At 52.5% G+C, this 25,324-nt stretch overlaps 10 protein-coding genes across 10 annotated transcripts; 4 read left to right on the forward strand and 6 right to left on the reverse strand.

Moving 5' to 3' along the window:
- Positions 1 to 1,360, forward strand: cap2 (F-actin-capping protein subunit beta). Its single transcript, XM_025585425.1, has 5 exons — positions 1 to 119; positions 278 to 657; positions 775 to 1,044; positions 1,123 to 1,170; positions 1,224 to 1,360. The coding sequence occupies exons 1-5, from the start codon at positions 91 to 93 to the stop codon at positions 1,295 to 1,297; spliced, it is 801 nt and encodes a 266-aa protein (XP_025447344.1). The 5' UTR covers positions 1 to 90; the 3' UTR covers positions 1,298 to 1,360.
- Positions 1,361 to 1,503: 143 nt separating this feature from the next.
- Positions 1,504 to 2,371, reverse strand: BO95DRAFT_403428 (mediator of RNA polymerase II transcription subunit 11; the record flags this gene model as incomplete). Its single annotated transcript, XM_025583923.1, has 2 exons — positions 1,504 to 2,148; positions 2,285 to 2,371. 2 exons carry the CDS (start codon positions 2,369 to 2,371, stop codon positions 1,675 to 1,677), a joined length of 561 nt encoding a protein of 186 aa, XP_025447345.1. The 3' UTR covers positions 1,504 to 1,674.
- Positions 2,372 to 2,624: 253 nt separating this feature from the next.
- On the forward strand, positions 2,625 to 5,920 carry BO95DRAFT_470067 (putative transcription initiation factor TFIID subunit). The gene is made up of 5 exons (XM_025589488.1): positions 2,625 to 2,965; positions 3,334 to 3,475; positions 3,522 to 3,565; positions 3,621 to 4,435; positions 4,491 to 5,920. Exons 1-5 carry the CDS (start codon positions 2,780 to 2,782, stop codon positions 5,542 to 5,544), a joined length of 2,241 nt encoding a protein of 746 aa, XP_025447346.1. The 5' UTR covers positions 2,625 to 2,779; the 3' UTR covers positions 5,545 to 5,920.
- On the reverse strand, positions 5,872 to 8,177 carry ppe1 (putative ribosomal protein/carboxylic ester hydrolase (Ppe1)). Its single transcript, XM_025590028.1, has 6 exons — positions 8,035 to 8,177; positions 7,499 to 7,969; positions 6,905 to 7,437; positions 6,683 to 6,773; positions 6,347 to 6,600; positions 5,872 to 6,188 (listed from the first exon to the last, which is right to left on the reverse strand). The coding sequence occupies exons 2-6, from the start codon at positions 7,720 to 7,722 to the stop codon at positions 5,971 to 5,973; spliced, it is 1,320 nt and encodes a 439-aa protein (XP_025447347.1). The 5' UTR covers positions 7,723 to 7,969; positions 8,035 to 8,177; the 3' UTR covers positions 5,872 to 5,970.
- A 333-nt stretch (positions 8,178 to 8,510) lies between these two features.
- On the forward strand, positions 8,511 to 10,633 carry BO95DRAFT_115147 (uncharacterized protein). Its single transcript, XM_025580401.1, has 2 exons — positions 8,511 to 8,877; positions 8,959 to 10,633. The coding sequence occupies exons 1-2, from the start codon at positions 8,725 to 8,727 to the stop codon at positions 10,384 to 10,386; spliced, it is 1,581 nt and encodes a 526-aa protein (XP_025447348.1). The 5' UTR covers positions 8,511 to 8,724; the 3' UTR covers positions 10,387 to 10,633.
- Positions 10,634 to 11,028: 395 nt separating this feature from the next.
- npl4 (nuclear protein localization protein 4) lies at positions 11,029 to 13,844 on the reverse strand. Its single transcript, XM_025583307.1, has 5 exons — positions 13,585 to 13,844; positions 13,385 to 13,515; positions 11,818 to 13,285; positions 11,615 to 11,726; positions 11,029 to 11,409 (listed from the first exon to the last, which is right to left on the reverse strand). Exons 1-5 carry the CDS (start codon positions 13,681 to 13,683, stop codon positions 11,405 to 11,407), a joined length of 1,815 nt encoding a protein of 604 aa, XP_025447349.1. The 5' UTR covers positions 13,684 to 13,844; the 3' UTR covers positions 11,029 to 11,404.
- Positions 13,845 to 14,056: 212 nt separating this feature from the next.
- pst2 (putative NADH-quinone oxidoreductase Pst2) lies at positions 14,057 to 15,461 on the reverse strand. Its single transcript, XM_025585426.1, has 4 exons — positions 15,252 to 15,461; positions 15,048 to 15,133; positions 14,581 to 14,977; positions 14,057 to 14,514 (listed from the first exon to the last, which is right to left on the reverse strand). Exons 1-4 carry the CDS (start codon positions 15,276 to 15,278, stop codon positions 14,413 to 14,415), a joined length of 612 nt encoding a protein of 203 aa, XP_025447350.1. The 5' UTR covers positions 15,279 to 15,461; the 3' UTR covers positions 14,057 to 14,412.
- Positions 15,462 to 16,359: 898 nt separating this feature from the next.
- yth1 (cleavage polyadenylation factor RNA-binding subunit YTH1) lies at positions 16,360 to 17,526 on the reverse strand. The gene has a single exon (XM_025585427.1). The coding sequence runs from the start codon at positions 17,312 to 17,314 to the stop codon at positions 16,550 to 16,552; it is 765 nt and encodes a 254-aa protein (XP_025447351.1). The 5' UTR covers positions 17,315 to 17,526; the 3' UTR covers positions 16,360 to 16,549.
- A 2,084-nt stretch (positions 17,527 to 19,610) lies between these two features.
- On the forward strand, positions 19,611 to 21,127 carry BO95DRAFT_403449 (glycoside hydrolase family 18 protein; the record flags this gene model as incomplete). The annotated part of the gene is made up of 4 exons (XM_025583924.1): positions 19,611 to 19,798; positions 19,856 to 19,910; positions 19,962 to 20,196; positions 20,295 to 21,127. The coding sequence occupies 4 exons, from the start codon at positions 19,611 to 19,613 to the stop codon at positions 20,984 to 20,986; spliced, it is 1,170 nt and encodes a 389-aa protein (XP_025447352.1). The 3' UTR covers positions 20,987 to 21,127.
- Positions 21,128 to 22,269: 1,142 nt separating this feature from the next.
- BO95DRAFT_478294 (uncharacterized protein) lies at positions 22,270 to 24,026 on the reverse strand. Its single transcript, XM_025590029.1, has 3 exons — positions 23,496 to 24,026; positions 22,848 to 23,433; positions 22,270 to 22,782 (listed from the first exon to the last, which is right to left on the reverse strand). The coding sequence occupies exons 1-3, from the start codon at positions 23,657 to 23,659 to the stop codon at positions 22,492 to 22,494; spliced, it is 1,041 nt and encodes a 346-aa protein (XP_025447353.1). The 5' UTR covers positions 23,660 to 24,026; the 3' UTR covers positions 22,270 to 22,491.
- Positions 24,027 to 25,324: the final 1,298 nt, after the last annotated feature.

Raw genomic sequence — 25,324 nt, forward strand, 5'->3', positions numbered from 1 at the left:
CCGGTCTCCCCCGGGCTTGAAAGGTAACTGGGAAGTAAACAGCAACCTAAACACTACTACAGTATTGAATTCCAACAACCCGTCACAATCATGGCTGACGCACAATATGATAGTGCGCTGTAAGTGTGTCTTAGCTGAGCCCTTCATTCAACACTTCACCTTTCTCCAACTCCCCCGAGCAAGCTCCCCTCTCTGTCCGCATCGGCGAAGGTCAACCCCTCGCCGTGCAACCCCGCTTGCAGCATCCCGCTGACCACCAACATCGTGCTGCTCCCAGGGACCTGCTCCGGCGCCTCAACCCCCGCGATACCAAGCAGAACTTGCAAGCAATCACCACCATTGTCCCTGACCTGACCGAGGATCTTTTATCGTCCGTTGATCAGCCCCTGGAGGTCCGCCGCTGCCCCAAGACCAACCGGGATTACTTGCTCTGCGACTACAACCGGGATGGCGACAGCTACCGGTCACCCTGGAGCAACGAATTCGACCCCCCTCTCGATGACGGAACGGTACCCAGTGAGCGGGTGAGAAAGCTCGAGGTTGCTGCTAACGAGGCCTTCGATGTCTACCGGGAGCTATACTACGAGGGCGGCGTGGGGAGCGTCTACTTCTGGGACTTGGATGATGGGTTTGCGGGTGTGATTCTTCTCAAGAAAGGTGCGTCAGCTTCTATGTCCTATACTGAAAAAGCGGAGGACTCGTGGAGCTTGGTTACAGGAAGATGGACAAAATGATGGTCGGGCTCGTTGCTAACGCGATGTGGTACGGCAATAGGAGTCACCCCTGGTGCGAAGAGCTCGGGAGAGTGGGACAGCATCCACGTCTTCGAGGCTACTGACAGAGCTCGCATGTCCCACTACAAATTGACCAGCACGGTCATCCTCCACCTGGCGAACGAGTCCGAGGCTCTGGGTGAGATGGACCTCAGCGGTAACATGACCCGCCAGGTCGAGGTCGATCTGCCCGTTGAGTCGGATGCAAGCCACGTTGCAAACGTCGGCCGGCTTGTGGAGGATATGGAGTTGAAGATGAGAAACCTGCTGCGTATGTGTTTCAATTTCTCTGCGCCCAGACGCAAGCGCATACATTACGGGATGAAGACTAATGTGGACATTATTGCAGAGGAGGTATACTTTGGCAAGGCCAAGGATGTTGTCGGTGAACTGCGCAGTGAGTTCTCCTGCTGCAGGGATGCATGGTACCATAATACTAATGTGTTGCAGGTCTTTCGTCCTTGACAGAGGCGAACAAGGAGCGGGCTAATCACGCCGAGATGATCAGATCCATGCAGCGGTAGCCACATTCATTGCTTGGAGTTGTAAAAGCAAGCGGATGTTTAACCTGTCAACATCACCTAGACGTTCGTCTTTCTATCCCGCGAGTTTGCCATTCACTTAATTGTATGTAGTTCTAAGGTTCCTGGGGAGCCGATCTTAGTTTGACTCTGGCGCTTTTATTGTAAAGATCTTACTTGAGCCTAACAATGGCTCAAAGCTTCGTCGTGCGAATCAACACAATTGTATAAATAAGCTTGGGTATCATAAGACTCGTACTTTTAACAAACCATTGTCCACGCAAATGGTTGTTGCGATCCTCCAATCGTCGACACCCGAATGCAGGAATCGATAACATCTGCTCAAAAGCATGCGTGTGCCTCATTCAGACTATCGTTCATCAGTCCATCTCAATGTCTTCCTGCCCACCCTCCGTTTTCAACTCATGTCTAGCGGTTGCCGACGAAGGCCCGTGCCGAGCGAGCTGCTCGACAAACTCCCTTGCCGCAGCCCACAGCTCTGCCTCCTTATCTTTCCCGACCGTGTCCTTCCGACTGTTAAGCCAGCTCACATCCAACGGGTTTGACGATGCGGCCGCCGCTGCCGCACCAGCCCCGGCTAACTCGCCTGTGCGGGGGTTCGTTGCGGTCGCGGCCGTCTCCGGCGCGAGAATCCCGGCCTCCTCGAGGGCGTACACCTGTCGTCGCAGTCGGACATCAATGGACGAGAGAAGCGCAAAGTACTGCGATGTGGCCTCTTTGAAGCGTGTTTTGTGGGCGGCTAAGGAGTTGTTCTCAGCAGGTGAGTCGGTGGTTCGGGCGTTAGTAAGGGCTTGGATAGCGAGACCGGCGGAGTGAATCAATTGAGCGACATCCTTAACACAAGTCCAATTTAGTACACGGTCTCAGATAGTATTGCAGTGCGAGTAGTGAGTAGTTTGAGTTTCATCTTCGAGTAGGATGCACGTTGTCGCAGCTCTCGCTTCTCCAGAGGGTAGGTAGCTTACTTACCTTGTCGATCTCATTAAGCTGCCGAATGCGATCGGCGGAAGTGAAGATTTGGTCTGGAGACCTAGAATTGTTGCCGGACTCGGCCATGGTGCTCTGGGCAGTGTCAGGCACAGGGTGAAATGCAGCAATATGCCAGTGATTGCTCTTTGATGACGATAGGTGCATAAACGGGGCTCCTGTGCTTCTATCCATGATTGAGCATAGCATATCATCACGTGATGGGACCAGGGGCCAGCCATACGCTAATTCACAAAAGGGATAGTGTCCTTAAGCTGCGGACTTCGCAAAACCTCCGGATTGAATCGCATCCCGAACTGCTTTCCCTCCCTGTCCGCGTGTCGGTCTCTTCCTCTCTCTTTGCTAGTCTCTTCTGAGCGCCGTCGCATCTTTCGCTTTAGTGAACTGGACACCTCCTTTGCTCGGCATATAGGAGCTTTTGCCCCCCCTTGCCCCCCCCCCACTGTTGAATTACCCTTGTCAGATCATCCAGCAGCCATGTCTGCGCCAGGCGGGGCCCCGAGCCCAGCTCCCCGAAGTGGAAGTATGGGGCCCGGTCCAGGTGGGATGTCGATGCCTCCTCAACAACCCATGACCAACACCGGCCCTGTGACGCCTGGCCCCCCTGCTCCGCCGCCGCCGCCGCCGGGGGGTCCAATGTCGCAGCAAAATCTCAATCAAATAGTACGTATTCGTCTCTCATTTCTGGGTCTGTTGTGTCCTGTGCCGCGGAAGGTGGTTCTTGCGGGTTCAGGCATGTTGTCGTGCATTCACTTCGCAGATGTCGCAGTGAAGGTGCAGTGAAGGTGCAGTGAAGGTGCCGTGAAGGTGCCTCAAATTGCTTACCGTCCACCGGCCGCTTTCACAAAGAGAGACAAGCTAGAGAAGCTGTTCAACATTTGAATCTGGTTATCCTTTGGGCTTCAAGTGTTGCTGGGTATCATCGCCTCTTCAACTAGGAAGGCTCCTGCTGTGATATCTATATTGGTTGATATCAGCCAAAGTCATGATCGGTGCTTCGTGAAATACTGACACAAATGTCTAAAAACCAGGTCATTGACTATTTGGCCAAGAAAGGCTATAGTCGCACAGAGGCTATGCTGCGCATAGAATCGGCGCATCAAGAGATTGATGGCCGCCCGCCTATGCCCCCTCTTGGCGAAGATGCGCGTCCTAAGTACCGGCTTGGCTTCGGTAAGTTCGTCCTACTCTTGTTCTAATTTGTCTAATGCTGTTATAGATCTGCTGAAGGTCTGGGTTGAAGATAACTTGGATCTGTACAAGGTATGCTCTTCGTACTAAGGCCTGCAGATGAATAATGCTTACAAACCCTCGACAGCCTGAACTCAGACGTGTGCTGTGGCCGCTCTTTGTCTACACATTCATCAACATGGTGTCCTCGTTTAAGCCTCAAGAGGCGAAACAATTCTTCGACATGAACAAGAACCTCTTCTTGCCGGAGCACACAGAAGATGTTCGCGCTTTGGAGCCAATCAGTCTCCCAGAACATGTTCAGGACAACGCTACTGCCAAGCTCTATAGAACTAACAAGTACCGCTTGGTCTTGAGTAACCCGGCATTCTCAAACCTGATGCAATTCTTGGAGAGCAAGCAGAAGGAGGGCGGATCTGATATGACTGCCATCCTGAGCAGTTACTGTACCATTATCACAAAAGAGCGCACTTCCGACGACCGATTTAGTTTCGCCGCGATGCTCGGCCAAAGTGATGGCACCCAGATCTTTCCCAGCGAAGATGAGGGTATTCCTGGTCACCACCCCGGGTCTGCTTACACCGGAGATAACCCGAACATGGCCGGAACCTTGCCTAGACTGAAGCTTGGAAAATTACCACTTGAGTCGACCCTGGAGACTGATGTACGCGGCGAGCTCGCGGACGAAGACGCCAGGCATCCTCCTGGCCCGGGCCAAAACACTTTGATCCAAGAGTTTGAGCAGATGATCAAGAAAGAGGACGACGAAGAGGCACCTACTCGCGCTGATATCCCCTATCCCCCATCAACCGCTCGAGATGTCGCGATCGAGGTTCAAAAGGTCAAAGAGAACCGCGACAGGTTTAGGATCGAAGGTAGAACCGGTGGTGTTGGGCCGGCCGTTAGTGTCTGCATGTTTACATTCCATAATACCTACGATGGGTGAGTGGTACTACCTTCGGGCTTGTTATGATGTCCCGCGACTGACTATACACAGCGTCAACTGCCTGGACTTCTCCGATGACCTTATGCTCGTTGCGGCTGGTATGCAGGAGTCTTATATTCGGGTCTGGAGCATGGATGGGAAGAAGATCCAGTCGACGTACGACAATGTGGATGATGCGCCCTCAAATTCTCGTCGCCTAATTGGGCATGCTGGACCCGTCTACTCTGTAGCATTCGCGCCTTCTATTACGCGTGCCGACAATGCCATTGCGCCGACTAATGCCCGTTGGTTGCTCTCTTCATCAGCCGATCGAACTATCCGTCTCTGGTCCCTGGATCTGTGGCAATGCATGGTAGTTTACAAGGGCCACGATCAGCCCGTCTGGGATTTGCAGTGGGGCCCATTCGGTCACTACTTCGTGTCTGGTGGCCATGACAAGGCCGCTCGCCTCTGGGTCACCGACCACATTCGTCAACAACGTATCTTCGTCGGACACGACCAGGATGTCGACTGCGTCTGCTTTCACCCCAACTCGGCGTATATCTTCACCGGTAGCTCCGATCACACCGTGCGCATGTGGGCCGTGACTACAGGAAATGCCGTCCGTATGTTTACTGGCCACACAGGAAACATCACAGCTCTTTCGTGTAGCCGTGATGGAAAGCTCCTCGCATCAGCCGACGACCACGGGTCGATCCTTCTTTGGGACCTGGCCCCAGGACGACTTCTCAAGCGCATGCGCGGTCATGGCAAGGGTGGCATTTGGTCCCTCAGCTGGAGCGTCGAATCGAATATTCTAGTCTCTGGTGGTGCTGACGGTACCGTCCGCGTCTGGGACGTGGCTGGTCCTGCACAGGATCCGTCTCAGGGTCGGGTTGTCGGTGAGGGCGGCGCAGGAACCAAGGTCGACGGCGGCAATCCCCCTGCGGCCAGCACACAAGCCTCCAGCTCCGTCGGACCTGGCATTGGAAGCAAGAAGAAGGGCAAGGATGTGGTCGTAACGCCTGACCAGATCAGCGCGTTCCCGACCAAGAAAAGTCCAGTATACAAGGTCAAGTTCACCAATATGAATCTGATCATGGCTGGAGGTGCTTATCTTCCTTGAAAGGGGTCGACGGAGGAGAAGGGTTGTGTGAATTGCATGCACAGTGGCGCCAGATACCCGTTTCTCTTTATCTTTTATCTTTATTTATTTCAATTTTATCACCCAAATTTGCTTTCTTGTCGAGACATCTTGTTTCCTCCCTGATTGCATTGCCGCATGTATTCGTTAATGATTTGGCTGAATGATTTGGCGGCGTCCTGGATGGAAAACGCAAATGGAATGGCCAGCGGGCTTTTGGTGTTTATTTGGCAAGCAGCATTTTGTTTCAATGTTGGGGCGGGAACCTTTGCGAACAAACGAGAACACAACAACACAGATCTCATTATAGTCTGTACATTTTTTTTCTTCATACCTGAATTTGCACCTATACACAGATAAACCCTCTTAAAAAACATACAAGACATACAATCTAGTCGTATATACCTTCTAAGCCCTCTTGAAGGCCCCAGCTCCGGAGCCTAGCCCAGCGCCGTCCCCTTTGTTCATGGCCGCCTGAGCCTGCATGTCCGCCACCTTGGGCGGCAGCACCAACGCACTTCGATCATTCCTCTTGTAGAAGTCCACCAGGATCTGCGCCGTCTTGGCCGGCTGATCCTCCTGAATGAAATGGCCCGCTTCCGGTAGAACCTGTAATTGGTATTTGCCTAAAAATTTCATCAATTAATCAATGTTAGCTCTCTTTTCTTCTCGAGCCCCAAACCTCCTTCTGCTGGAAGTTCACATCACCGCAAAAAAGGAACGAGTTACTGTGGGAATAATTTGGGGTTGGGGGAGGGGGGGGGGGGGGGTTGATCGTTCGTACCTTGCATCTGCCCAATCATCAACTCCTTATCGAGCCGATCCGTCCCCGCCAGCAGGAGTAGTTTGCCGCCGCGCGCATCGAGGAACTTCCGACTCAGGCCGATGAACCAGTTCTCCCAAAAGGGTTTGGTCGCGGACAGGTTGGTGCGCCAGACCCAGGGTTTGGTGGGGTCTGTCGGGGTGGGTTGTTCGTAGAGAAGGGAGGGGACGGAAATGCGGGCGGAGGTTTTGTTGCGGATTGTGCGCGAGCGGGTGCTTTTCGGTCCCGGGCATTTGAGATTAGAAGACTACTTCGAAAGGCGTGAGGCGCTTTGGGAGGGGGTGGTGGTTGACTTACTGCCATTCTATGCCGGATGCTATGGAAGGGAAGCGGGAGGGACGAGTTAAGAGGTATGTTTCCATGCTTTGGAGGGCGTCCATCGCGGATCCTGTTTTTGGGAGTAGTCAGATTTACTGGGTTTCCTCTTAATTTCAGAGTAATAGTGGGAGACAGCGGTGGTGCAGAAGAAATTTCCGGGGGAAGAGTCCGAGTAGGGGTCTGTGGTTGCGGAGGACGTACCTTCAACAACATCTAGAACGGCATAGGCCAGTACTTTGGATCCTAGGTCGCCGGTCTTTGCGACGTCGGTTATCACGGCGCCGCCTAGGCTGTGCCCGACGAGGATCAGGTCTGGAAGGCTATCCCAGCCCATCTTGCGCTGGGTTTCGCGGACGACGAAGACGAGATCCCCGTTCAGGGTTTCCAGGCTGAGATCGAGAGCGGGTGAGCCTCCATCTTCTTGAGGGGCCCTGTCGTCCCCTTCGTCGTTGGCGGTGGAGGCTGTCGTCACGACCGTGCCGCCGTGGTGACGAGCATCGAGCGATAGGATGCCTGCGTTGGGTAGGAGCTTGCGGATCTCCTCGGCGCACGCGGCGAACGAAAGGCCTGAGGAGCCGGCGCCGTGGTGCATCACGAAGAGCGGACTACCGGAGTCGGCGGGGGGCGTGAGGTATACATGGTGGGTGATGCGCGTGTTAGTGCTGGAGTCGACCTGAGTGAGATGCAGGTCTTGAGTGAAGAACTCGGTCCAGCTTAAGCTTGTTTGGGGGGATCTAAAGAGGCATTTAGATGGTTGTTAAGAAGCACTGGCTGGTAACTGGACGACATCCTTACCCGCGGCCACCATTTTGTCTGGCGAATAGATTGCGACTGGGCGAAGGAATTATCGTGCCGGTGGATGAAGCGGAGGAGTAGTCCTCATCGTGACTGGACTCTCCCTGCTCCTCGTTGAGGGGGTACATAGAAGCAGACGGAGTCGCGGACAGGTCGCGGGGGGGTAGCTGGTGCGAGAGCTTGGCCAATTTAGATTTGGCGAAGGATTTCTGCAGCTCGCTCATGAATGTGATTGGACTTCTGCTTTCTGACAGGGGGGGAATACTGCCACTGGCAGAGTTGTTGTGTGGGTGTTGTGTGGGTTCGATCAACACAAGGATTTGATGCGCAACAGCAGACAATGGGGTGGGTGGGTCATGCGGTGGTGCGGTGTAGTCTGGATTGTGGGGATTCAATTATCTCAATTGTTTGTTCGACAAACAAGCAATACACTCTATCAATTAATCCCGAATCGTGTTGCATAGATTTTCCCTGTTTGTTGCATGGTCAGATAGGCCGATAGCAGTGGGATAGCAGTGGGGACACGCCGCACGCACCGGTCACTAATGCCGCTTTGGATGGTGGATCTGGTTCCAAGCTTCTACTCCGTATGAGTAGATGAGATCTCGGTTGGACTATGAGTAATACCAAGTAGATCGTGTGGCAAACAATTGATCCGATCTGATATTGTACTCAGTACTCATACTCATATGTGTAGGAATCAACAGCCCGCCTACTGAGTACTTGAGTAAATGAATGCAAGATCACCTGACCCCCCACCTTCCTTTAATCTATCTTCTTTCTCTCTCTACTACTAAGCTCGATCATTCTGTCGCTTTTCCTTTCTGTGCTCTCTCTTCTCATTTATCATCTTCTCACCTTCGACCAGAACCCAATCTATGTACTGTACCACAATTCTTATCAGATGTAGCGGTGAGAACTGGCATGAACCTTGCATGACGTCAGCGTGTGGCATTCCTTCTGGGGAAATCCCGTGATATTCTAATTCTCCCCCCCCCCCCCCCCATTGTTTCCTGTGACGTCAAGTTATCGAAGATGCGATCTCCGTCACTGCCTGCCTTTGCTGTTATGCGGCTGTATTCCCATTTTTCCCAATCGCCTTTCTATCGCTTTTCTTCCACAGTTCATCCGTGAACGTGGTTACGTGGTTTCAACCCCTGTGTCGCCTGTACAGTACATACGGCCACCGTCAAAGTCGACTTTGAGTGCTTCGCTATACTGGTATCATGCCGTCACTCAAACTTGGGCGGAATGATAACGCCGAAAGGGAGGAGCGGCCAGACAACGAGGGTGATGATACCCAACACCCAGAGCCTACAGAGCGCTCTCGACTCTTACCGCGCGATCCCCCAGCTTACCTGAGTCCTGATGATCCTGCTGTGAGTGTCCTTCGTTGTGGAATCTAAAGCAGACAAAAATGTGCCAGGCCAGTCGGTGTTGCTCACACTTGCCACTTCCAGGTCTCTCCGTACAACCTTTGGAGCATCCGCGCTCTTCGCGGCTTATCTTCGCTCTTTTTGGCCCTGAGTTTCATCTGGTGGACCTTCCTTCTTGTCTCACTCTTTGTCAGTCCTCCCATGATGCATAGTCGGGGGTCTGGGTTCTTCAGCTTCGCCTATACAACCCTCACCACCGGGTACCTCGTCATTAGCCTGCTTTTCTTTGCCGTACCGTCCAAGCCAATGACCGTATGGGGAATTATCATCGGGGTCTTTCTCTGCATCGATATGATCCTCACCCTTGCTGTACCTCGCATCCGCGTCGAAGAGGGTTGGGTAGGCGTGGCCTCGGTTGTCTGGGCCACCTTCATCGCCCTGTACAGTATCTTCCAGAATCGGGCTGTCGAATGGGGCAAGCGTGAAGAGGAAGAGCGTCTCACAGGTCGTCCGGAAAGCCGTCGCCCCCTCCGCGAATGGATTGCCGTGCTACTGCAGACCATCTTCATGGCCATTTTCGGAGTCGTCTCCATTCTCTTCACGGCTACACTGATCTTGCGGGCCCGCGACGCCTCTCTCGCTGCGCCGGGCAAGAAGTATCTCGTCAATAGCAATAACTACCAGGTCCACCTCAACTGTGTGGGCAGCCCTAACACAACGACGACTCAATATCTCGATGACGTTCCCACCGTCCTGATCGAAGGCGGCGAAGGTCCTGTCGAGCACACCCTCCAACCCTTCATTGACAACGCCTACCAAAGCGGCTTGGTCCCTCGCTACTGCTACTGGGATCGCCCAGGCTTCGGCTGGTCCGACAACGCACCGTCCCCCTTTTCAGCCGGCATGGCCGCCGACGCCCTCTCGGAGGCTCTCGCCCTGGCCGGCGAAGAGGGTCCCTGGGTCCTCGTCTCTGCGGGCGTCGGTGGCATCTACAGCCGCATCTTCGCCAGTAGGCACCTGCTTGAGGTGACTGGTATCCTGCTCATCGACAGCACGCACGAGGAGTATCTCTCTCAGATCGGCTCCTCAAGCCGCGGCTTTGTCCTCTGGCTGCAAGGAGTGCTCTCGCCGCTGGGGCTGGATCGCATTGCCGGCGCCCTGTTTAAGGGCCGCACTCGCGAGAACCGGGTCTACGGCCGCAGCGCCTACCAGACAGGGAAGTTCATCAAGGCCAAGCTCCAAGAAAATCTCGTCGCCAAGTCCATGACCGCCTCGGAGGTCCAGACTGCCCGCCACGTCCAGATGTCTGACACGCCGCTGGTCGTCGTCAGCTCGGGCGTCGAGGTCCGTAAGAGCCACAAATGGGCCAAGACGCAGGAGGACCTGACGAAGATCACTCAGAACCTGAAGGACTGGGATATTGTGAGCGGGGCACCGCACGAGGTGTGGAAAACTGTCGAGGGCAGACGCCTTCTGGAGAAGAGACTGGCCGAGTTGCTCGAGAAAGAGTAAGCGGCGTCCGCGTCCGATCTCTTGAGTTTTCTCTCCTCAGTCCTCGGCTTCCTCCTTCTACGTATTTACGATCTCACTTCCTTTGGTTTCAAGGAGGCCTCTTTGAATTCTGATTCTTTTCTGTCGTTGTTCGTTCACAAATACGCCTTTGAGTCTCTCGATTGTCCCTTCTATCTCATGTTTCTGTAATCCTGCACCATCCGACGACAAATTCGGCCATCATGATATTACGACTTTAGCCATTCTATCCTGTATCATATTTCTTTTGATATGCAGCGATCACTCCCCATGGGATGGAGCGATAGTGTTACACTTCCGTCATGCTGTTTTCTTCTTTTTTTTTTTCTTTTTTTTCCCCTTTCTATTTGACGCGTTGGGCTAAAATGTGTATGGCACTCACTGGGAATATGGAATGTGAATCGTCTCTCTCTCGCTTCATCAACAAATTCATCTCCAAAATGTTTGCATCATGATTCTGTGCAAGCTTGTTGCCACTACCGGTTGTTACGGACCTCAAATAGGCATGCTACAAACGGCCGAAAAGTAAGTACTGTGTAGCCGAGCTTGGCACCAGCACGCGAAGAGGGGGCCAGATACGTGGGTGAGTATGCCTTAACTAGAATGAGAGGCAAGCGCCTGTTGAAAGAGATATATCCTTGCTTGGGGGTGAAACTATACCCTAGATAGAGCATCATCAACGACCACTGATGCTTCTCCGGACTAGTAACTGGTCCTATTGACCCCTCAAGTGATCCCTCACATGGCCCCATTGGCCCTTCAAGGCTGATCAACAAACCATATCAACCGAGATCGGGATCGAACAGCGCTTATACTAAAAGGTTGATCGCAACTCGAGCTCTCCCTATATTATGGATAGCAAAGAGCGAGGGGGTAACATCGGTGAGGGAGCAGCGGAGAGAGGCAAGCAGGTGGAGCGGGAAAGATGCTGAGACGGGTTTCCGCGGGTTGAAAGGTGTTTCTCCATTCGACGTGGAAGAACCAGAGTCAATCACTCATTCTAGGCTAGCTCCCTTAAACCTCTTAGCAAGCTGTTCACTTTCTGATTTGGGAGAGGCGGATCGGGAGGAGGCAGAGGCAGAGGGAAAGGGGCGTCGACCGGCTTTCTTCATGGGGAGAGGGAGCTCAGATCCAGGTGATAGTGATGGTGATGATGAAGATGGAGGTAGTGTGGCCGTGCTCAGCCAGGGGCGCTTGGGGGGCCGCTCACCACTTTCCTGCAGAATTGTGACCAGTGTCGCCCAGCCGGGGGTGTTGATCAGCTGCATACCATCGGCGGGGTTACGGGAGGTTGCGACGCGGCAGAGGAGAGATTCTTCGTCCTGGGGAGTGGAAGGATATGTTAGCATGCGACTGATAATATTGCGATGTACTTCTAGAAGGGAGGAAAGGGGACATAGCAGCAGGCCATACTTTGCTGAATGTGGAGAGGTTGTGCAGGAAGCACAGCAAGTGGAAATCCGACACGGCACGGATTGCCTTCTCCGGGTCACCATGCGAAACAAGCTTCTTCGCGACGTTGCGTAATTCTTGACTCTCGCCAATGACTTCGCGATTCTCGATGGGGAAGCTGCTGTCGGTGAAGAGGGGGGAAGATTCCGTGGGGAAACCATGGGTCAATGTGACCAGGAGATATTCCACTGGAAAGCTGGGTTTGGCATTTTGTTGGGCACTGACGCCGTATTCGTTGATCTTGCGGTAGAAGACCTCAGGGATATATCGAGATTTGTTCTGCTCATCGTCATCCTCAGACTGGACCAGCATCACAGATGGTTCGGCGGACGGCTCGACAATGTCGGCTCGAACCATCTCGACTGCAGCCACAGATGCTTGGTACGCGCTGACAGTGATCGCACCTTCTTCATCTCCACTGAGGACACAGGTGACGAAGTTGGATCCAAACCGGCCCGTCCGGCTCCATTTTGTTGCCTTGGGATGTTGAGCTTGTAGGCGCGCTGCGAAAGCGATCTCGAGGGAAGAAAGATAGTATGAATCAATGTGCCGCTTGCACACTACTGATCCATCTCCGTTACCTGCATCAAGCAGGTCTGTAAATATCACTCCAATCTTCTCCATGCCACAAAGCCGCGCCACCTCATCGACCTCCTTCTCATCGGGCCACTCGTGCAGCGTGACACCGTCAACTTCATCAACTTGCGGAGGCTCATAGATTGCCTGCACCACTGCTTTGACGCCCAAGGGTACTTCCGCGTATTCTTCGTAGGTTCCGTACAAGAATCCCAACCGCTGGGCTCCGGATTTCCGCCAGAAGTTGAGCAACGAGTTGACAAGCTCTGAGTGGGCGAACTCCACATGATCGACCATCCGGAACTCTTGCGGCTGTAAACTGATGGCACTGGGCTGACACTTCGTGCAAATGCCCTCCGGCCATTGAGGATGTCCGGACGGGCAGTCTCGTCTGACGCGATAGTAGGGTTCATTGAGCGGGGGCATGAAAGAGCTTTTGAGCTCCGCTTTGTTGGTGGAGGCGTTGAGTTTTCGGAGGTACGAGTGGAAGGAGAGATGCTTGATCTTCTTCTCAGCCAGGTATTTGGGGTCATATGGCTCGAGCGGCATGCAATAGTCACACATGCCCTTGGGACCATGTCGACACATCTTCATATCGCGGGGCCGATGAATCTTGCCGTCCTTCTTGTCCAGCGCATCATCGAGCGGTGATTGTTGCACCACATCCCAGGGGTTCTTGATCACAGTGGTTGGGGAGGTCGGTTGCGGGGGGCGGAAGGTGACGGTATCGTTCTGTGGAACAGGTGCTCCGTTCAAGCGGCGGGACGTTTCGATTGAGGCAGGGACCCCGTTGACAGAGCCATTCTGTTGTCCTTGTGTCTCGTTATAGCCGAGATAGAGCTTGTCTCCGTGTCTGAGATTACCAGCAGAGCAGTTGTTAGCCGCTGTACTCAGCAATCGAGTCTAGCTGACGTGCTGTGGGGGCTCGATTGGGGGCTCGATGCAAACTCACTTGAGGCCAACCCTTTCGATCGCCACCCCACCAAGAGTGCTTAGAAGCCTCTCTTCACCACCAGTACCTATGGGCTTATTGGAGAGGGCGATCGATGCGGGATCTGTGCTGGGGGGTAGATGTTCAACAATCTAAAGTGGAGTTAAGGTTAGTTCCTTCATGCTGATGCTATCTATTCGTTCTCGACATTGATTTTTCACCTTCTGCTGAAGAGTAGGAAACAAGTCCTGAGGGCTGACTGTCAGCCGGAACTGGCCGTTGCGGCTTTCGAATCTCAAAATAATCGACCGGGACGCCATGATGGGCGATAGAGGCTCCAGAGGAGGGTGCGGGAGGTTGAAAATGGAAGGTTTCTCGATTTTCACTAAGCTCAGGCTTCACTGCTTCATCGTAATCATAAGGTCATGTCAGGAATTCAGGAGAAAGTGAGGCTGAAGATGGATCTCAGAGAACGAGGAAGATAGTCGGAGAATAGGAAGCTCTCCGGCGGGCGAAGAAGGCAGCGAAGCTCTATCGTCATCGGCCACCGTAAGCTACGCCTCACCGCCTTGGCTCTTGTCAGGAACTGCCGCTTCCCATTTTCAACAGCTTTCAGATGTGTAATCAATCATGCTTCCTTTCTACAGTACATCCTCTCTGTCAATAAACAGGCAATAACATATAGATACATATGCCGAATATATTATCATTCATTCTCTAGTTAGACCGAAGTCTGGTGTATCACGTGAATTATGTACTTGAAATTCCCTTCCTTTATAACCCAACGCCATACCAACCGAAACAGAAACAAAAGCAAGCCCAGTTACAGAGCAGAGAGACGGTAGGATATTAAGCAACTCAGTTTTCTACTGAATGACACACTTCTTGGGCAGGCCACAAGGGCCCTCATTGCTCTTCTCCTCCCGGGTCGCCGCCTGGGTGCTTTGTCCGTTTTGTGCAGGTTTAGGCGCGGGCTTCTCCGTCTCGGTCTTCTGCTGCGGCTGGGCAGCGGCAGGCGACTCCGACTGGGTCTGCTCGCTACCATGTAGTCAAGCGAAGTTGTGCTTGGAGACGTGCTCGTAGAAGGCCTTGCCCTGAGCCTGGGCAACCTCGAGCTCGAGAGCGGAAGGCTGGCGGGAACCGTCGGCACCCTGATAGTGGTGTTAGTGGATGAACCAAGACTTATTCACGCAATTGACAAGGGCATGGTGGCTTACAGCGAAAGTACCGGCACCCCAGGGGCTGCCACCGTGGACCTCGTTGAGGTTGGACAGCTGGCCGAACACGGTCTTGTAGCCGAGAGGGACGTAGACGAAACCGTGGTGAGCGAGGGTGCTCATGGACGCAAGAGCAGTGGACTCCTGACCACCACCCTGGGTACCGGTGGAGATGAAGAGACCGGCATACTTGCCCCAGTAGCCACCGGTAGCCCAGATTCCACCGGTCTGGTCCCAGAAAGCCTTCCACTGGGCAGGGAAGTTACCGTAACGGGTAGGGATACCGAAGAGAACAGCATCGTACTCGAGCAGAGTCTTGGGCTCGACGACGGGGTAGCTGGACTTGGGAGGAGCGTGCATCTTAGCCAGGACCTCCTCAGGAAGCGTCTCAGCGACCCTAGATAAGGTAAACTGCGTTAGCTATTACCAGATCACCTGGATGATGCTTCGTCCAGGTACAAACTCACTGGTAGATGTCGGCAGAGCCGCCAGCAGCCTCAATACCCTTCTTCTCAGCCTCGGCCAACTGCTGGATGTGGCCGTACATCGAGTACTGTATGATCAACCATCAGTGACGATGTTCCAGATTCTTGAGAAACGACCAGGACGAATTGACTATCTTCCCATTGTATGATGGAGGGAGTATAACAATGGATTGGGGGAGTACATACGAAGACGATAGCAATCTTGGGAGCCATGGTGATTGTTCGTGAGGGGGTTGATTTCTGGAAGAATGACAGAAAACGGTCTTTGGGATACTAAGACTGATGAGAAGAAAGAGGGGCCGGTCAAAGAGGGGCAGAGAAGCAGCAAATATATAGTCAAATAATTGGGACCGGCGAGACCGTGAGATAGAAAGGCCCCTCTCCCTGAGTCCCCCCTCCCCCCTCCCCCCTCCCCAATCCAGCAAGTACGTATGTACAACAAACAGTTGCTACGCAGCCACGGGGAAAAAGAGGTTCAATTGCTTTGGCAAGCATCCGTAATCGATGACAGACCCTGGGCCCGAGAGCTGGTGATTGGTGAGGGGCAGAGGGCAGTGGAACGAGCGGGGAAGCAAAGAGAGCATCGAACCAATCAGCAATGGGAAAGCCATCTTACGGGACGGTGACAAATCGCGCTTAAATTCCGCCTGCGCATTTGGAAAATCAGAAGTTCAGAACCTCCTGGAAAGGTGGGCGCGGTGGAGTCCATTGCCCGTATTGTTAATCTGTTAATCAGCCATTAGTACAAGGTAGGGCTAGTCGACTCTGGTCTAGTCCGGTTCTCATCTTACGCTCTCAGAAGTTAGAAGTTAGAAACCTTAGAGAAGTCTAGTCTACCAGAGAGAGAGCCTGTAGGCTCCAGCTGTACCATATCCCCTTTCGGGATACGGCGGGGGAGGCCCGCGGCCCGAAGTGGTCGGATGTGTTACACGAGTAGCAACAGAATTCGGTCATGGATCATTGCAATTGATGCTCCTGGATCCATTATAAACACTCTCCATTTAACTACCCATTTGTTAGAATTATGTTGATATAAACGCTTCTATCATTACTGAGTTATTAGGCAATGCATTATATACATTGAAATAAAAACAATTTTAGCCACGTAGAGAAAGACGCCATTCCGGGCGTCATGGGCTGGCATCCCTATCTGAAACTAGAATCGCTCTAGGCCACCGCTCGTCCCAACACGCAATCAGCCCGTCAGCCCATCTTATCTGCAATCTATACGAACTGCAGACCCCGACCCTAGCAATCACTGTACATAGTTACTGATAAGTCCTTGAAATTCGAAGGTGTAAGATCTCGTATTAGGCTAAACGTTTGGCCCTCTTCTCCGACTCTTATATCTGCATAAAATACATACATGACATGCCCGCTTTGCGTCGTAAAATAAATCAAATCATCATCAAATGCCACGGAGGGGGTATCTTCACAATGCAGCAACTGGAATCTCGCAGAATTTCTCCCCGAGAGAGCATCGTCTAGCCACGCCCACGCCCACGGAACCGGCCGCGCATGAAACCTCCGCCACGGCCACGTTCGCTCCGCCATTCGCGCTCCCGTTCTTTTTCCTTCTCCTGTTCCTCGCGGATCAGAGCCCGCTCCCGCTCCAGGTCCTCTTCCGTCTTCTCCACTCGCATCGTGGGCCGCGGTAGGTTCTCCGACCACCGGGGGTGCGCATCTGTGCAGTTCTTTCCTTCCGGACAGAATCCCGCTAGGTAGAACGGGCAGAGACGGCGGCGCACATGCCGCTTGGCACACAGCGGTCCCAGCTCGCAGAAACCCCGGTCATAGTGTTCGCACGGCGGCAACCGGGCTTCCTCCCGAACGTGTTGGTAGAGGCAATCGTCGCCATTCGGGCAGTAGCCGGATCGAGAGAAGGACTGGCACTCGGGCATGCGCCGCAGGTTGTATTCGTGGAGGTACTCGCATTTGATGCCTTTTTTGCAGAGCCCCTTGAGAAAGTGTTTGCAAACCAGTGATCCATGCGTTGTCGAGGGCGCCAGTCCCGAGGCTGTCGTCATTGATGTGGTCATGCGTGAGGGCGTAGGATGTCGGTCCGGGCAGGCCGGCCCCAGCGGACAGTGGCCCTCGTGGAAGGCCTTGCATTCGGGAACGTCGCTAGCTAGGCCGAATCCATAGCTACTGCGCAGGAAAGGGATGAAGGAAAAATCATCGAAGTTCGGGTCACGAGGAGTATCGGGGGACAGGATGCGCGAGGCAACATGGCCGACGTCAGTCGCCATTGTGTTGAGCTTGTCAGAGGACGCGGGAAAGAGCTGTCGATTGGATAAGAAACGAAGAGGTAGTGTAAATTGGACGAGGGGCCAGTACTCTTGGTCAATATCAAAGCTCCGAGAAATGGACCAGTCCCGCTGAGAAGTGCTCTCGTGTGTCAAACCGATTTATGACTTGTGAGCTAGGAGTTAGACAACAGGAGGAATGTGAAGTAATAAAGACAAAGACTAGAAGAGATCAGCCCGAGCGACAAAGCGGCAATATTCTTTGAGCGGTAGGCGGTGGCAACAGCTCCAGCAGATTACTCAGCTCCTGCATGATGGAACCAAGTCGAAGTCAAATCCCAAAACATTCAGATCGGACAGGTCATACATTCTTAATACGGAGTACCGTGATCAGACAGGATAACTAGTCAGAATGCGATAGCTCGTCCGCCCCAGCTGTCTGGGGAAATCTTCCCCAGAGAAGCGTCGGGCTGCCCCTGCATATGATGAGCATCAACATTGTTGGCACGGCCAGCATTACATGGTCGGCTACTTTGGGGCCTACAAGCTTCGGGACAGAATCACTGCGCTTGGAATCTGGGGTAGAATCAGGATCCGCCTGGCTGTGAGAACAACTGTTTCTCTTGTCCTTCTTCTCGTATTTCATGGGCACCTCCACCCACCCCGTGCGACCGCTGGTTGCTGACGAGCACCGGGAGATACGTCGTCTGCCACGCTAAGATAGTCCAAGTCATCCGTTGTCTCACCCTTCCAGCAGCAACTTATGCCTTCGGTATAACTCATATCTCTCTCGGATCGCGGTTCCTTCCTTCTGTGGCTGTGTCTATATCACCACTACAGTCAGCATATTCACCTTGACCAAGGATCACCCCTATAAAACCACTGCGACGGTGGTACTCGAAATGGCCAGGGTTCAAGGCCGAGTATCTCCAAGACAAATGTTAAACCAAAAATGCATTTCCCCATTACATCGATTATCCAGTCTGGTTCGGAACGACCGATCAAGAAACCTGTGAACTAACTACTCGTAGCAGTTGATTAGAGAGGGAGGGATGGCGGATGAGCAGCGGCCCATGTCGCCCAAGAAGCACTAATATTACTTGCACAACTGCAATGCTGATTCGGCGCCGGAGCTCAGTCATCGGTCGATCCTTTTTTCATGGCTGCATGGGATCAGTCGCATTTCTTGTCTTTGATCCACCTGGAATTGAGGTGTTGGCACCAAGCCAGAGAGTGAAAGAGCCCAAATGCCATCAAAACAGGCTCTGAGCGTTGGTGCACTGAAGATACCTTACGGAGCTGTTGTGCTCAAGTCAGAATGAAGCCTCGAAGGCAGCCAATGACCCGCCCGATGGCTTAAAAAGGACGTCCGACCTGGAACTGTCATAGGCGGGGAGAGAGCCAGACGTTCGGACCGTGTCTGGGGCTGATTCTGATCCGACGAGCCAACACGAAGAGATAGAGGTGTGTGTGAGTGTGTGTGAGTGACTGAGAGAATTGCGACTGAGGCCTGAAATTCTGCCTGTTCTGCCTAGACGGGCCGTGTGATTGGCTTCACTTCTGGGCATAATCATTATCATTATTCTCATCATCATGGTGGTGGTGATGGTGGAGGTGGAGGATTTGTCCGCCGCCGCATTGACTAACTTTTAGGAAGCCCTAGAAATAGCGTACCCGGGCTCCCTAAGACTATTAGTACTGTACCAGTAGTAATGGAATCGCAAAACGGGAGAAGAACTAACTTGAATGTACCTTACGGTAGGTCAAGTACTAACTTAACTGCTACTATTTACTAGGTAACTCCTGCGGTTGCCTTCTTTGGGAGAGTCTGTACTTCTGTCACTTCGCTTCGTTCGGTCTTGCTGTTTAACTCTGACCCTTTTTCCTTCCACGTCCGTCTCTGTCTTATTCTTGCCCGGTTCGAGTGAGGGATTTCAATCTTCCAGAAAAATCGAACAGATGAGTCGATAGGTTCAGATAAAAATTCCGATAACTGACACAAAGTCGTGGGTGTAGGAGGCTCAGGAGGCTCAGACATAATTAGTTTGTCCAGACGACGAGAGAACTACAAGAAGCTCAAGAAAACAATCACTTCGTCCTCTCACTGCCCATATCCCACACACGTGACGCCATTCTCAACCAGTCTATTCGTCTTCATCCTTCGCCTTCACTCTCGTCACTTTTTCGCTCTGTCTCTCTATCGGATCCAAAGAGGCTCTAGTCATCGATTGTGGGCTTGCTAAGCTCAATATCATTGTTTCCCGCATCCTCCTCGCCCTCCTAGGGCCCCCACCTCATTATGTTCTCTAATTCCGCACTATTCCCACACTGGCGTCGCAAAGCAGCCGAACGCTCCAGCAGCAGCTCTTATGAGGTGCCCTTCTATCTGAATGCGGCTTACTATCCCAACTGGCGCATTTATCAGAAACAGTCCCCTTCCTCGCTGCGATTGGGATTTGTCTCGCATATATTCTACGCATTTGCCTGGTACTAGTAGCCACTCAGCACCCATATCTGGCCCTCGGGCCCTGAACCCATACAGAGGATGTTAACCAATTTTGCTTCCTCTCATAGGGTTAAAGAAGATGGTACCGTCTATGTGAGTAATCTTCTGCTCTCTTTTTCTGGGTTGTAAATTGACTATATCCAGTTGAGCGACGAATGGGCCGACATACAGATGCCCGTGGACGGCACTACCGGCTGTCTCCGGGCTTTCGCCCAGCTCAAGCCAAAGTATCCTAAACTGAAACTCATTCTCTCTATCGGTGGCGCCGGCAAGGGAAGTGAAAATTTCTCGCGCGTGGCTCGCAGTCAATCCTGTATGGAGACTTTTGGGCGGACTGCCCGAGCACTGGTAGACGAGTACGGCCTAGATGGGGTAGATGGTAAGCTTATTTCTTTCTGCTCCGCGCTTTCTAATACCACTCAACCCTGTTTTCTACGCAACGTACTTGCAACTCCATGCTAACAACTGCTCAAAAAGTGGACTGGGAACACCCCTCGGACGCCCATCAAGGCGCCGACTATATCCGCCTCCTCGCCCAAATCCGCAAGTCTCTCCCGACCCCACGCTACCTTGTAACATCAGCCCTCCCCGCATCGCCCTGGTTCTTGCGACACATCGATCTCTCCAAAGCCCAATCCTATCTGGACCTCCTCAACATCATGGCCTATGACTTCACGGGATCCTGGACGCCGGAAACCGGTCACCACGCCCAACTCACGGCCCCCCCGGGTATTTCGCATCCCAACGCGAGCAGCAATACCCTGTCTTGTCAATCCAGCATTGCCTACATTCTCAACAACCACCCCATCGATCCCAAAAAGCTTCTGCTGGGGATTCCCGTCTACGGCCGGTCATTCCTGGGTTGTTCCGGCCCAGGCCAGCGATATGTGGGCTGCGGGGGCGAGGACGGGATCTTCGATTACTGCGACCTGCCCCGACCCGGTGCGCGAGAGGTCGTGGACGAGGAAGCCGGCGCGGCATATTGTGTCGGTGGCGTGGATGGCGGGTTCGTCACGTACGACACCCCGCGGACGGTGCAGCTGAAGGCGAAGTTCGTGACGAGGATGAAACTCGGGGGACTGTTCTACTGGCATATTGGTGGGGATAAGAGCGGCGGGAAGGGAAAGAGCTTAGTAGAGGTTGGATATGAGAGTTTGCATGATATGTGATTTTGTTGTCTCCTCGGGTGAGGCTGGGAAGAGAGACCGTGAAGGAGAGGAAGAAGAAACGGTGAAGAGATGTGGCTGCATTCGGCTTGTTGGTGCTTTTTTTTCTTTCTTTCTTTCTCTCTCTCTCGCTATCTGCATTCCTTGTATGTTTATTGGTATACCCTGCGGTATAAGCGAGATGAGAAGTTGGCTGTGATGATATTGTTCCCCGTAGACTCCAACCACACAATATAGCTATCTAAGATTATTGACCTAAGTTTATTGACCATTCCAATAAGACACACGCACTCAAGACATTTAAAGCGGCATTACACACATGCAAATACACACACACACCACCATTAGTTCAGTTTCTACAGAAAGCATTAACCCTAACTCAACCAATAACTCCATTCCCCCTAAACCCAACAATATATACCTAACAACGACCGAGTAATTTCTATTTCTAAGCTCATCCCATTCTAATCCATCTAATCTCTTCTCCATCAGAGTGTTGAACTTCATCTCCCCAACAAAAAGCCCCCACATAACAACAGACAATATTACAAGGAATCGATGCATTAACGCATCAATGTACTGTACTAACTTTCCACCCATCCCCGCCCCTCCCCCAAAAAAGAGTAAAATACCCATCCGCGAACTCACCGGATCGGGTACCAACCCCACACAATGGCAGATATGGTATGATGCTGATGATGATAGATGCACTGGGCAAATCAAGTAGCGTGTCATGTTACGAGTAGGTAAGGTAGTCTGAAAACCTAATTCCCGGCCCCATGGTACGGTATCCACTACAATGAATGGCCACTGTCAACCCAATAAGCATGAGCTTTGCCTAGTGGATAGCGTTGGACCCCGGATATCGTTCCCTAGGTGTGTGGGGGGGAGGGGGCGGGGGGAGCTACAGTGACAGGGAAGGGCGGAGGCGGGGGAGGAGAAGGGGGGAGGAGAAAGATTGTTCTAGGCGTGGATCTCCACATCATTAATCATAGACTACTAGCTGACAGCAGGCTACGGCGAAGGCGAAGGCGAAGGCGGACACACCAGAGAGTTGAGTTCACCAGAGATCCGGGTCGATGATGGTCGAGGAGATCCACAGGGACAGGATTAAGGTTTGCAGTTGCTTTTTCACCGTTGTCGAAGCTGTGCCCCGGTGGAGGTGGTCATGGGCCAGCCGGTTCAAGTAGCAAGACACGCACGCGGTCATCTGGCGCGCAAGCAACGGGGACCACATCTAGAAGCATGATGTTTTTTTTTAGGTGTTCAGATGACAGATGACAGATGACAGGTCTTTCAATTCATCCTCATAGCAGTAAACCTTATTATATAACCATTTAGCATAGATACCATTTCACTCATCAATCCTCGTCATGACACAACATATCACAAAAGAAAAGCATTAATGTAACATATACAGGATAACCATTTTCGAGCAAGATAGACGGCCCCCACCTCAACTTTTCATCTCCTATCCTAGACTTTCCCAAGAAAGCGATGACCCCAAGCTAAAGAATACCTCCCAATGCCTTCGTCACGTTCAGCTCTACGCTGAGTGTGTTAGCAGCTAGAGCGTCGGCGAAATACGTTAGTTCCTCGCCGTTGTAGACGCTCGAATTGCCGATGATGTCAACGGGAAGCATCAAAGTGGGATAACTACCAAGCATGCCTGCCACGGTGAGGGTGCTAACGTTGGCAGTCATGGGAAGGGTATTGTTGCCGGGGCGGATGGTGAGGTCGGTCAGGTAGGATTGGCCAATAGCAGTGCCATTGACGGATAGGTCAAGTGTGACATTGCCCTAGCGAAAGCATTAGCTACTGTAGACAGCGCGAACTAAATGATAAACTGAGACAGGGTTCTAACCAAAGTGAGTGTGAAGGGCGAAGGGTTGGGGATGTAGACGGTCCCCTTGCCATTATTTCCACTCTTCGTAGAAGTCGAGATGGTAAGATCAACTAGCTCGAACCCCTTGAGCTTGTTGAGACCTGCTGACTGTGAGCCAATGCGTTGAGTTTGATGGGTGGATGCCGTACCCTTGATGGTTGTTGTCTTATTGTATGTGATCTTCGTCTTGGGCAGGCTACCCTCTTTCAGATCAGCCTTGCCGTACACACTCATCTGGATCTCCTCATTTAGCATGACCGCCTTGCTGAACTCGGTAAATGCCGCCACGTCGGTGATGTTAACGTCTTGGTCGACATCGACCTGGACGCCATCATGTGCTTTGAATTTGGGAATCTGAACTGTGATGAAGGGAGCTCCGCCCAGAAGACTGATGGCGGCACCGAAGGAGTAGATGTTGGGCTTGAAGGCGCTGCTAGACCCGATAACCTGTGTCTCTTGCAAATGGAAGGAATTGGGCGTCGGATCACTGATTGCCATGCTGGTGATATTCAAGGTTGACTTGTTGATATCATGCTGGGCGATATTGGGGTAACCAACGTAAACTCTGGTTCGATCATGTCAGGCTTGAACGCAATAGTTGTCAGTGAAGAAAGGATAGCAACATACACCGGCAGTACCACCACCAGCACCACCACAATCAAGATGATGAGGTGCACCCACCACCACCGCTTGAAATGAGCCGCAACGCGGCTCCCGAAACTGGGCTTTGTCGCAGCAGCGGCCGGCACAGTGCCGGTCTCAACGACATGGGGCTTGCTGTCACTTGCCATGCTGAGATGGGGTTGTCTGTGTCTTGCTGGTTCGCTGGGGATGGATGATGTCTGTGTGACATATGCGGGGTCTTTCACCTCCCAAGCAGAAAGAAGAGCCCGACCCGAGAGAAGTGAGCTGGGACAGAAAATGTTCCTTTCAGAAGTTGCACAGCGCCAGTGTCGAGCAGTCTTAAGCAAGGGTCAATACGACTGCAACGAGATCAGTCTTAGCCGCGATGGCACAAGAGCAACTTTTATTCGGGGATGGATCTGGAATGATGCGGTACATACATAGCCTCAACTTCCAGTCAAGTGACACGCAGGGGCAGCAGGAGATTAAAGTTGACCGAGAAACCACGGTACCCACGAGGGCAATTCGAAAAGTCTCTGGCAAGGGATGACAATGACCAGAAACGGATTTGAGACCGACTAAAACAAACAGCGGTTCTCCCCCCTAAGTACCCCCGACGATAGATCTGGGTCTCGGAGGAAGCAGTGCGATCTTCACATGTTATAGACAACAGCAATATGTCCGACAAGAATGGAACGCCGCGGACCCTCTTCAAGCGGAGCGATGCTCAGGCAGACTATGCAGCTGGCGGCGCCGCTACCAATTAGCTGGATGTAACAGTGCAAGAAGCGAGCCAGCAGAGACTATCCCTGCTCCGAACTTAGCATCCCGCGGGTCGATCGAGGAAGGTTCAGATGGAGGGTCGTTCGCCACGCGCTCCCAGCAAAACAGCTCATGATGAACTGATGAACATCCATGATATCTGCAGTGTGCCTCTTGACCTGCAGCTTCCGGCTGTAGGTAGACTCTGAACCGAGGCTGAGATATCAATCCAGTCGGAGGAAGGAAGCGATTGGGAAGGAGGAGAAGGAAGAGGGGAAAGACGACAAACAAGCTAAATGACCAGTCGGGGTAAGGCTAAAAAGTGAGCCAAGGTTTGTGAGCACGGGGACTGGAAATCTGGAAGACCCAATTTCCCCCGGACGATCAGGGCTTACTGGGGGTGGTGGGGGGGAGGGCCTTCTGGGGGGCCAGCTGGTGTGGGACAGAACCGCCGGAGCGATGCAACTAAACTGCTAGAGGAATTTCCAGTGAATCCCATTTAATCAATAAAAGCGACAATCCCTGGACAATCCCTGGACAATCCCTTAAGTAGTGTGGCTACTGTGACTGCTTTCGGCCACTGCTCCGATGGCTCTGACGATCTGCAACCAATAATGGGCAGGAGTTGGAAGTTCAGGGATGTTCGTAGACATGTCTTGGAAACCCCGGAAAGTCACGGAGATTGCCAATCAGACAAGCGAGCGACAGATTGATGAGAGTGGAGAAGTGAAGGATGGTAATTGATGATTGATGATGGTAAGGGAGGGAACGGAGGGAAGAGGAAGAGGAGGAGGGAAGAAAGGAATGTAAGCGGGCACGCGGACAGCCCCGCCCGAGTAAGTTCCCGCCTTCCATATAGAGTCTCTTTTAGAACTGTCTGTTAGTTACTAGTTAGTTTGTTAGTTAGTTTGTTAGTTGTAGTCACGGTCCAGTCCAGCCCTTCCCATTTCCACTCTTTTTCCCTTTTCCGAATCTTCCCTCCCTCCCTCCCGATTTGCTTCTCTCCCATGACTGAAAGTAAAAGTGACAATAATAAGTTAATCTTCTCAATCCTGAAACTCTCTCAAACC

This window comes from Aspergillus brunneoviolaceus (genome assembly GCF_003184695.1).
Source record: "Aspergillus brunneoviolaceus CBS 621.78 unplaced genomic scaffold BO95scaffold_3, whole genome shotgun sequence".
NCBI classification, from domain to species: Eukaryota; Fungi; Ascomycota; class Eurotiomycetes; order Eurotiales; family Aspergillaceae; genus Aspergillus; species Aspergillus brunneoviolaceus.